Source organism: Dryas octopetala, chromosome 4 (assembly GCF_963921425.1).
Source record: "Dryas octopetala chromosome 4, drDryOcto1.1, whole genome shotgun sequence".
Taxonomy (NCBI): Eukaryota; Viridiplantae; Streptophyta; class Magnoliopsida; order Rosales; family Rosaceae; genus Dryas; species Dryas octopetala.
In genome coordinates, this window is record NC_141369.1 from 16,955,011 (window position 1) to 16,966,353 (window position 11,343).

Genomic DNA, 11,343 nt, shown 5'->3' on the forward strand with positions numbered 1-11,343 from the left:
CGTAAATTTGTGGGGAGGCCTGAATCTTTAGAATCTGAGTTTCAGAGAATAGTAAGTTTATGCATAATAAGTCTATAATGTTTAATAATCATTAGAATTATACTTAGTTATCTTTAATTAATATCACTAAATTTGCAGGTTTCTTCTATGAAACAAATTGCAAACATAGGTGATTCGTTGTCAACCGAAAGGATGGATTCCCAAGATATGAAGCTACTTGATGAAGTTAAGAGCACAGTGCATAAATGTTTGATGGATGTTGTTGGGAATTCAAAAAAGGGCAGGTGTAAGAGTGCTGTGAAACGAAAGAGAGAGGGAGGATGATCCAACCGGAAAGGATGACTAAAGTAAGCAACGGAGTTGGTTGCTGAGGATTTTCGGGCATGTTGAAAGTTTCTATTCTGATTTCTATGAGATGCAGTCTCATGGTGCAGTTGCTCTGGCTATATAATGAAATATGCACTTTGGAATCTGTGGCAAATGCGTTTAGTTGTAAAGTGGTGCTTCTGTTAGTGTAAGATTTACTCCCTTTAATAATTGCTGTATTAGTAGAATTATCATTTTATAGGTTGTAATGCTCGTTCATTTATATGAACAACATTTAAAAATTGCCATTAGTTAAATTCCATATTTTATTTGTAATTATTATGTCAGATGTTCGAATTTTAATGCTAAATGTTGTTGAAAAAACAAAATCTTGACGTTGGTGAAGATTGGACCCGAAAGGAATATGATAGCAGGACTTGTTATGTAAATATAAAATAAACCCACTACTTCACCAGGAATATCATAATTTTACTTTTACACCAAGAATCAATATTGACAAAGCCACTTGAGCAAATGCTAACCCTAGTAGATGTAAATAAATCAATATTCAATACAATAACCATAAATCATTTAAAAACAGTTTGTAAGCTAGTATTAGGCTTTTCTAAGCACATTTGGACCATTACAAATAAAATAAAAAAGGATTTCAGAGCCATCACAATCTTCAACACTGCCTGCTAAAGTTTCGGGCAATCAATTCATCATTGGACTGAACATCCTCCGAGAGTAACCAATTTGACTAAGATTTAAAGGGTCTTTAAAATGAGTTTTGTTGTTGCAGGAGACTTCAATGGGCATTATCCCAAATTCCCAGTATAGCATGAACTGTGAAGGATTTCCAATTCGAGATCTTTCAAGCACTTCACAAGGAGCAATGATCAGAGTAACTGCTTGCATACCATAGAACAGTATTAGTCACTGGCTTACTGCCTGGATCAGCTGAGGCAAACTCCAATCCCCACAACCTCCACTAGCTTCTTCATTAAACAAACAGTTGACAGTTGAACCAAGTGCGCCTTTTTGGCACCATCGGTATCTCCACATGGAGAAAAACAACTTTTTCATGCTATAGCTCATTTGCCACCTAATCACTTGGCTCAATCTACTACTAGAAGATGATAATTGCTAATTAGGCTGAATAATATTTCCATTTAGCTGTGGGTATTTTATACGGGATACAAATACCAAATATGGTAAGTCAACTATAGAATTAAACTAATTGATAACTAATTACAGCTAATATACGCTAACTATGATATACCTTTGAACCAGCAAGTCTTGCTTGATCTCAGCCATATAATATGTGCTTTTAGTAACTCTGACAGATAGCCACAAAATTGCTTTGGGAACCTCCTTCCAAAGTTAAGACTTCTGAAGACTATTCCCACATGTTGCGAACCAATCATATCCGTACATCCATATCTTGTTTCTGTGCATTCTCTTTCAGAAAGAATACGGGATATATACAAGCTGTTGTCCCAGACACCGAGGCATCATTAACAATGTTTGTTCTCTTTAGTGATTCATATCATTTGTGTCTACTCCTCTGGCTTCAAGTCGACCTCATCCTGTTGCATCCCCTTTTGATGCCGAGATCTCTTTTGCATGGCTGACTCATGGGCCCCATTCTCAACCTCCTGCTTGATAAAATCATGTCAATTTACAAGTGAAAGAAGCACAAAGAATCAAATGAAGCTGACTCACCCTTGTTGAAATCATATGCTTCAGCCCAGCAATAAGCTCCAAGAAATACTTGTAAGCAGCTTTATGAGGCTCCTGCACGAAAACTCAATTTTAGACCTCTGCTAATAAAGAAAGAATTGCAACCTGAAAGATCCACCACCTGTAAGTCTGAAGGCAGAGGCAACCCTTCCACCGCAGGAGCCTTTGGAACTTGGACAAGTTGGGTGCCGCCTGCATCATCCGCCAACAAAACACTCCAAGAAGGGGGATTAGACATGCCCAATACCTCGAAGTCAACCTCAGAACTAATCCCAGGTGGAATAGATGTTTGAGACAAAGCGGTGGCACCAGTTGCAGACTGCTGAGGCAGTATAATAAAGGCAAATAGAGGCTCAATTTGTTAGACTTGATTTTAAGCAATGGAAAACTGTTCTAGAACTAAGGAGGATGATGAAGAACTTCTATGCCACAAGGTCGCAAGAAACATATATCAGTAAAAATGCACTTGAGATGGTTGATAAACTCTAAAAATGGTAGGACAATACATGAGAATATAATATAATATTTGACAATTAACTATCAATGGTGCAATCATACACGTCCCTCATGATATCTCTACATATAAAAAGGGCAAATGGAATAAAATTATGTGAACCATCAACAGCATACAATACGAAGAATCACAGTCCAGAAACATGTCTTGATCGCAATAACATATTCTTCATGTGGAAAAGAAAAGAAATAAGAAAAAATGAGAGCAAAGTTTCCATGAGCTATAACCAACTTACAACTGATGCCAAGTCTGGTTCACCAACAATGGCCAAAGCTTTGTCACCATCAGCAACACAAGGATCTACCTGTTAAAAAGATCATCAAGTCTTTTTAGAAAGAGAACAAAGCATTAATCAGATATATTCATTCAGAAACAATATGCACAAAAGTAAGGAAGCCTTTTGGCTTTTCAAAAGCTTTCTTGCTCATCACCCACTCATGTGCCCAATGCACATGTTCTAAGCATGAAAGGTCAACCACTTGAAAAAAGCAAGCCTCCTTAATCTTAAGTGACATAAATGTCCTTGTATGATATAGATCTTTACCTTTAAGAATCCCCATGCATTATGATGTTAATAAAACCAGATGCTATCTTAGTGTTCTCTAATATTAATCTATTGTCCATGATTTTTCCTTTTCTCCCTCACAAAATAAATAAAAACTGTCCTGGAATAATATGTTAAAAAATGGTTTGACCCGTACCTTTGGCCTTCCTACAGCCTTGAATGAGTGGAACGAAGGACTTTCAAAATTAGGAGGCTTCAATACAGCATAGACTCCTTCATTGTTATACCTCTTCTCACCAAACTGCATATTAGACAATCAATTACTAAGGTCTAAAAGTTCTGCAGTTTATTCAAAAATCAAGTAATTGCTAGGTTAATGGCGAGAAAAAAAAAGCTGTAATCAGTAAAACATAATTGAAAGTTGCATAGACAATGTAAAACTAAAACATGTTAACCATTGGAATGAAGGTACTTAAAAATATAAATATATATATATATAAGATACACCGAGGAACCCTAACCTGTGGGTAATCCGCAGCACTAAACAGAGTATATAGCTTCCCCCATTCTCCAACATGATCCACACTGTAACCACTTAGCATGTCACCAAATTCATCTTGATCTGCCCTTACATCTGGGCCTTCATGTGATCTTATGATCAACTATAGCAATAAAGGTAAAATATCAAATCTTAAATGACAACCTATGAAAGGGGCAGGTGATATTTTCCCAAAATGACGCAAAGGAGCAAGTGATATTTTCCAGACTTACCTTTAAGTTGGATTGTTTTAGAAAAGCCTCAGTACAGTCGGGACCCCACCAAAGACCTCGGTCTCGATATGTTTTTTCAACTAGACCATCTTCCTTTGATGGATCTGACCATAGCACGTCAGTCAGTAATATATTTGGACCTTCATCTGGAGCATCTATAAGAGATCTTTGAACCTTAGATAAATCTTCTAAAGAGCCTAGTTCCAGCCTTTCTTCCCTCTTTCTTTTAGACCTTCTCAAAGGGGCAACACGCAAGCTCCGAAAAAGACCTCCATGAGTAGTATATACACAATTGGCTATGACTGAAGCCAGAGGGAGTTCTTTAAAGCAGTCGAGGAATTTATTATAGACGTATTCACCTTGATCGCCGAATTTGGTCTTGACCTCCTCCTCAAAACCATAAACAGATGTGCAATATTTAGACTCATGGTTCCCACGAAGTAGATATACTCTACAAGGCATCAATACCTAAATGTAAAGAAAATACATATATATTAAACATAAAATTATCAGTGCCTACCAAAAAAATCATGCACCCGATATCCATGAGAATTATCCACATATTGAAAATAAAACTATCTTTTGCTTAATTATTGTCCAAGAGTAGGTGCACTTAGATTCTTCAAGATCCCAAATAAACATTGCAATGCAATTTGTTTGAGGGCCATATAACCGAAAAAAATCAAAAGCATTAGCATGCAACTTGGCCAGCACAGCAGGCACACGAACTTATAACAGGTCATATATTTTTTCTAAGTTTCTTTAACAGGTCAAGTCAAAGATTAAAAGGAAACCAATAAATTTACAATTACGACTATCTTCGTGTTACCTTCCAAGCCAACAAGACCAGAAACACATCCAAGCCCCATGCTCCTCCATTGACATAATTTCCATTAAAAACATAAAATTGGTTGTCAGATGGCAACCCAGCATGTTCAAAGAGATTGAGTAAATCAGCAAGCTGTCCACGAATGTCGCCAATTACAACAACTCTTGAATCCTCTCCATGGCAATCAACTTCCACACAGTTTGGCTCCTTGCATAGGATACTTGAAGCAGTATCAATCAATTTATCCACAACAGAAACTGACATCACAGTTCGAAAATTGATTGGCGAGTCGCTCTTTAAGGACTGTTCAAGAGCAGACATCATGCCCTGAACCCACTCTAAGGTTATCCTGTCATCCAAAGGCCACGAAAGAAAGTGCTGAAGGGTTGAAGGTGACAAAGGTTTATGCACATCAGTTTGAAAATCTTCATTTTCGAACTCTGCTACCACCACGAGGCAGTCATCTTCAAACATCAACCCCTCTACCCGTCCAATCTGCTCCTCATGCCCAGAATCAGTTGTCCTCTCAATTCGTCGCACCTCATTCTGACCATATTCATCTCTGGAAACTGTTTCCTCCTTTGCACGGTTATCTTCAACAATTGTCCACTCTGCCCCTGCTCCTCCAATTTGGGCATTCCCATTGCAAGCGTGTGTTTCCCCATCCACAAGGCTATCCCGCAGCTCACTCTGACCATCTTCATATCTTAACTCAGCTTCTACCCCCCCACTATACACATCCTTGTCACTTGCATAATCATCAGCAATATCACCCTGCAAACTCATCAGATAAATAAACCAACCAACAACAAAAACAAGGTGAACCAACAATTCACAAATGCAAATTTGATATGGTAGCTCATAAGTCATAACCATACATACCATTTCACCAGGTTCACAACCCAGCATGGTTGTAACTCTGGGTCGCTTACAAACAATCCCCATTGCAATTTCCTTCATCCTCAACACCTTCTCCACCTCTTCCTCACCCAACCCTTCACAAGAAATCCTACCCAAAATGCTCACTACATCCCTGCATGAATCCACCTGCACCCACCACACTCCAAAAGCAACAAATCAAACTCAAACCACAACCCACAACACAACAAAAATTCACAAAACCCAACTTACCATCTTCTCAATACTCGAAGACAAGGCCTTCTTCACATCGCTGGACGTCACCTTCTCAACCCGATTGTTCACAACTCCGCGCGCGATTTCCCTCATCATCACCAGCGAATTCACTTGCTCGTCGCTCAGGTTCTCGAAACACATAGCGTTTATGCTCTCCATGATCTTCTTGCAGTCGCTCTTCATCCTCTCTTTTCGACGGTCCATGTCTGCAACACCATGCTCGTTACTCACTAGCTTCTTCACCATGAAAATCATCAATCACACACTAATTTTGGTTTCGTAGTAGTAGTGTAATAGTAGAAGTAATATTGCCAGAATTACACTAACCTTCGCCTGGCATGTTCAGCTTCGGAGTTCAGAGACTTTGTGATGGGTAATGCAGAGAGGCCAAAGCCAAGCGAGTTCGTGTTTCAGAGAGTCGAAAGAAATGCAGAAATCAAACGACTCTGCCCTAAATCGTTTCGATGATTTTTCGTCTTTAGGTGAAAAACCGTGAAGGACAGCATGCGACACGATTTTTCTGTCGTTTATTGAGCGCGGGTGAGAGTACGGGTTGGACTAGGTATTCAGGCGGGTAAGAGTACGGGTTGAGGTTTCGGCCGGGTTGAACCCCTAATCCGAGTTGACCCAATATTAATTAGGACAAAAAAAAAAAAGTAAATGATTTTAAAGTCTATTTTACATTTCTTAATGATAAATAAACTCACCTAGAAGATTGCAATGACAAATAAGTGAACTTATTTGTCCAGGTTATAACTTTTTTCATGTTTTTTGTGCCAAACGCTTGTCATCTTACCGAGTGCTCGGAGTGTTATTTTATTTTATTTTTAACAAGACAATTTGCCATATTAGAAAAATGACAATTAGTAAAAGTCATTTTTATGTTATAAGATAGACGTGATTTCATAAGTTTGAATTTTGTATTTTATGTTGATTTCATTAGTTTTTTACGTGTTTATATAAGAAAATATATAAAGTATATCTTTAAATTTTTATGCACTTCAAATAGCTACTGTTGCACAGTAGCAATAAATGTCTGACAGTGGCAATTACCGAATACTCGGTGAACAGTGACGAGTGCATCTATAAAAAAATTTTGTGTATTTGTAAAAATACAACAAATGCATTTGCGAAATCAATGAATCTGTAAAAATATACCAAGTGCATTTGTAAAAATACAACAAATACATTGATAAAAGATTTAGAAATTATCCATTATACTAACTTTTTAAGTTAAGATTTTTTATACTAAATTTATTAGTGATTTCATACTAAAAGATAATTTATTATTATTATTATAACATACTCCATTAATGGATCATACATGTCTTCTCTCTCTCACTGCGTCTCTTTCTGTCCGACAAGAGTTAATTATATTTACACCCCCTGAGGTTTATTGTCTTTTCACATATACCCTCTAGGGTTTCAAAAATTACACATATACCCCATGAGGTTTCAAAACTATTGTATATAACCCCCTACAAGAGAAAAAAATAAATAAACAAAAAAGAAAATATTTATATTGAGGTTGGACCTTACACCTTGAGTAATCTTATTAGGTTATTTCACTTCTTAGCATGTTTTTTTGTATAATTTTTTATCTTATATAGGGGGTTATATACAACAGTTTTGAAACCTCCAGAGAGTGTATGTGTAATTATTGAAACTTCAGAGAGTGTATGTGAAAAAATGATAAATCTCAGGAGGTGTAAGTATAATTAACTTGTCCGACGAAGGGTAAGAAGAGAGAGGAGGAAGGAAATCGAGAGGGAGAGAAAGAGAGAGAGAGAGGACTTGGGGTAGGCCAGTTGGCCAAGCAGTTGTGCTGCCCCCACCTCACCGGGTTTTGATCCCCCCCTTCCCCCCTCTAGGCCTCTTTCCTTGGCCTCCTCCCTTTGTAACCAAAAAGAGAGAGAGAGAGAGAGAGAGAGAGAGAGAGAGAGAGAGAGAGAGAGAGAGAGAGAGAGAGAGAGAGAGAGAGAGAGAGAGAGAGAGAGAGAGTGGATGGCATAAATGAGGCTGATCAGAGGTGTGTAGGTGTGCAGTGGTGTTACAGTCAGGGAGAGAAATGTTAGGGTGAGTAGATAGAAACACGTACTCTTTTAAATAAAAACCAGTTAACTAAACACTAGGCCACTAGTATGTTGGGTTGAGCTCAAATTAGCCTGCAAACCCATCCAACTCATCCAAATTGCACCCCATATTCACATATATAAGTTACATAACTCCATTTTCAGATTGTATAAAAAATTATAAGTATACCTAAATATTTTAATAATTATAATTTTAAATTAAAAAATTCAGTATAATATAAGAGACTCAATATATTATAAGCATTTAAGTAATATTTTATTTTTTCAATGTGAGATAACGTACACTTCACAAATGTGAGATTTATCTAAATAACATAATTTATTTGTATCTAGAAATAGGAGATTCCAATTTGTGACCTTTATTATACATATGTTTGTAAATGTAACATGTTAAGCCCATATGGAAAAATGGGCATGCATGAGAAAAAATGGCATGAGAAGGCAAGAACTTTGGAGATGGACTTTTGTTTAATGCATAGAATTAAAACAGTTCTGGCTGTGTTTTCATTCTAAGTTATGAGTGGGATCCATCCCAATCAAGAACAGAAAATGCATTGGCTTGCTTTCACCTGCAAACTTAATTATAAGTACTGGTATTGACTATTGAGAAGACACAAGCTTAATTATGAGGTAGAACTGCTCATAAAGACTGAAAAAAGATAGGCTATCTGAAAGCTGATCACATTCATAGTCACTATATTTGTTCTGGATTGAGCTGGAACACCAGAAGTTTAATGATTCTTGTCTGAAGTTTTAATGTTGTTGTTCCTCAATTTTGAACTACCTTGCTATATAGCTATCATTTTCTATTTTTCTTTAGTTTTTTCAATTGGGTTCACATTCTGTCATACATGCACAAATGTATGCAGCCAAGGGCCACATGTCATGATGGACCATGCAAAAGGTCATGAATCATGATGAGGCCAGATCTTTTTTTTTTTTGTTTTTTGGTTAAATAGTCCGGCTCTTCTCTGTTAATCATTCCAAGTCCTAACTATTTATTTCATTATTTGTCTTTCATCGACAATTACTAAGATTTGTTCATTCCTAAAATTTAATTTTCCCTTTAATTTGTTTTCATGCTTATGTCATACTTATATGTTTTGTAATCATATTTGTATCATATTATATTTAATGAACGAATTATTTACTTGTATTTTCTTCGTCCAAACTTTATTTATTTCATACTTATATCGTATGATATCTTAGTTAGTATGTTTAACAATAATGCTAGTTGTCTAATATTTTTTTTTTTTTTTTCATATTTGTATTTTACCTGATGTGTCATTACTTTACTGGAAGGGTATTTTTTTTTTTAGGTTTTATTTTTTAATTTTTAATGTCCAATGTATGAATATCATTTAAGATAGTATAAAATTGTAGTATAAAAATGTGATAAATGTAGTATTACTATAATTTTAATTATATGATGTGGTTATGTACTTGTGCAAATTCAATGCCTTTGACCCCTCTACCCAACTCCAGAACTCCTTAAGAAAGTGACATGCACCCATTTTTAGTGACCAACTGGGTCCACACGTACCTAATCTGATTATATGTAAGGAATCTATGGGGCTGGACGATCTAAGATCCCAATCAATTTTCTTCTTCAATCATGCATGGTGATGGTAGAGGGCCTAGCTAGCCTGCTAGAGGCATGGTGCATAATTCCTTTAAATATTCAAATGAAAGCACTTGTGCTTCATTTGTGAATGAATGGATGAATTTCTCTTACCAGAAAAAAGAAAACAAAGATGGGTCAATTTCTCTTTCCTGTCAAGATTTTACACAACTGGCATAATTTGTGGCAAAAGATTCGTGACTTTGTGTAAAGCTTTTATGTTAATTAAGATCGAGATAGACTCATAGACCCAACACTACTCAACACTGCACGTTCACCAAGCAAAACTATAGCAACAAGCAAACCTCACCGATTGCTCTCTGACTCTGTTCTGATTTGTCATTCACTTTCATATGTCAATTTGAATCATTATAAAGTGAATTGTACCAAATAGACAATTATCTACTATGGTTATGGTTAATAGTGTACTTGTAATGGTTTTGTCTTGTTTTTCTCTTACGCAATTAATAGAACTCTTAACTTATTCTAATTCTAACTTATTATTCTTATTTCAATTACTATTTGAGTTAATAAAGTTGGAAGATGCTATCCACTTTCTCCCATTCATTTTTTTTACCAACATTTTCTTTTATTATTTTTATTTCACATTGTATTTTTATGATCGAAACAGTTCATTTGTTAGATAATTATTTGAAGATCATCTCTGAAAAAAATCAACTAAATCGAAAATTGTTTAATTATGTAATCGTTATCAAATAAATAAACAGTGAATCAAATTGTTACCAAAATTGTTTGTTTATTTGATCACAATTACATAATTAAATAATTTTTAATTTAATTAATTTTTTATAAAGACGATCTTTATAATTATATCTAAAAAATAAATAATATTTATTAAAAATTTATAATTATGTTACGAAATGAGAAAAATAAATAAATAGGGCGGTGAAAAAAATAAATCGAAAAAGGGGAATAACATTCCTTAATAAAGTTTCGCTGTCCAAGCGAGAAAGAAGGAGATTGAGGAACATCATACATTCATACCATGTCAAATGGTGATTGGCCACGTGTCTTGGCCCTTGATCCTCAAATTTCAAAGACACGTAGGCCTTGACCCAGTTCATAGATTATCAATTTATCGTGGATTATATATAATTGATTGGGCAAACAAAAACCTGTTGAAAAAGAGAATAAGAATATTCAATTAACTAAGATAACATCGTAATAGACACGATGAGCTAGACAGGCAGGCCTACACGCTACACGGCATGCTCCGCACTCCACCCTTGGAATATATTCGTTTCAATCTCCTCACGTCGTTTAACTATTCATTCATTTCGTTTAATCCATGAACATGAAAATGAGAAATATTAATTATTAGATCGCAACATTCTAATAAGTACTTTATAATTTAATGGCTCATATTTCTCACACCTATATATATATATATATTTTCTTTTGTCCAAAGCATATATCTTTTTTTGTATTTTATATTTTCATACTTATTAATTTCATTGTAGAATATTTATCCCATTTCATATCAAAATCTATGTCCAAATCTTTTCATCCAAACCTAACAATCCACAACCAACATAGAGTATGTTAATATAATTTTATTGAAATATGAGTATTTTAGTATTTGTACATTCATAGAATTCTACACATTGATTAGATTAAAAGCTTGTCTTATTACAACATTTTCCCTTAGATCTAACACAAATTCTAACCAACTTCAATCAAACTTTACTTACAAATCTAACTCTCCTTTTCCATGTAATCTGTTGCCACATTTCAAGCAAAAGTTCATTCAATGATAAAAAAGATTGAAACTTTGTAGCTAAAAACCAGTACTCCCATGACATCACT

General features: G+C 35.3%; 1 protein-coding gene across 5 annotated transcripts; it reads right to left on the reverse strand.

Moving 5' to 3' along the window:
* Window positions 1–774: 774 nt before the first annotated feature.
* LOC147287439 (serine/threonine-protein phosphatase 7 inactive homolog) lies at window positions 775–6,244 on the reverse strand. Of its 5 annotated transcripts, none has more exons than XM_086239831.1 (11): window positions 6,130–6,244; window positions 5,800–6,008; window positions 5,551–5,715; window positions 4,669–5,442; window positions 3,840–4,307; window positions 3,590–3,730; window positions 3,265–3,369; window positions 2,799–2,867; window positions 2,171–2,368; window positions 2,032–2,103; window positions 775–1,964 (listed from the first exon to the last, which is right to left on the reverse strand). In XM_086239831.1, exons 1-11 carry the CDS (start codon window positions 6,140–6,142, stop codon window positions 1,866–1,868), a joined length of 2,313 nt encoding a protein of 770 aa, XP_086095957.1. In that variant the 5' UTR covers window positions 6,143–6,244; the 3' UTR covers window positions 775–1,865. The 5 variants fall into 5 exon arrangements, with proteins under 5 accessions (XP_086095957.1, XP_086095955.1, XP_086095958.1 ...); XM_086239829.1 differs by having other exon boundaries at window positions 2,171–2,371; XM_086239832.1 differs by having other exon boundaries at window positions 2,171–2,371; window positions 5,800–6,039; window positions 6,130–6,208.
* Between the last annotated feature and the right edge of the window lie 5,099 nt (window positions 6,245–11,343).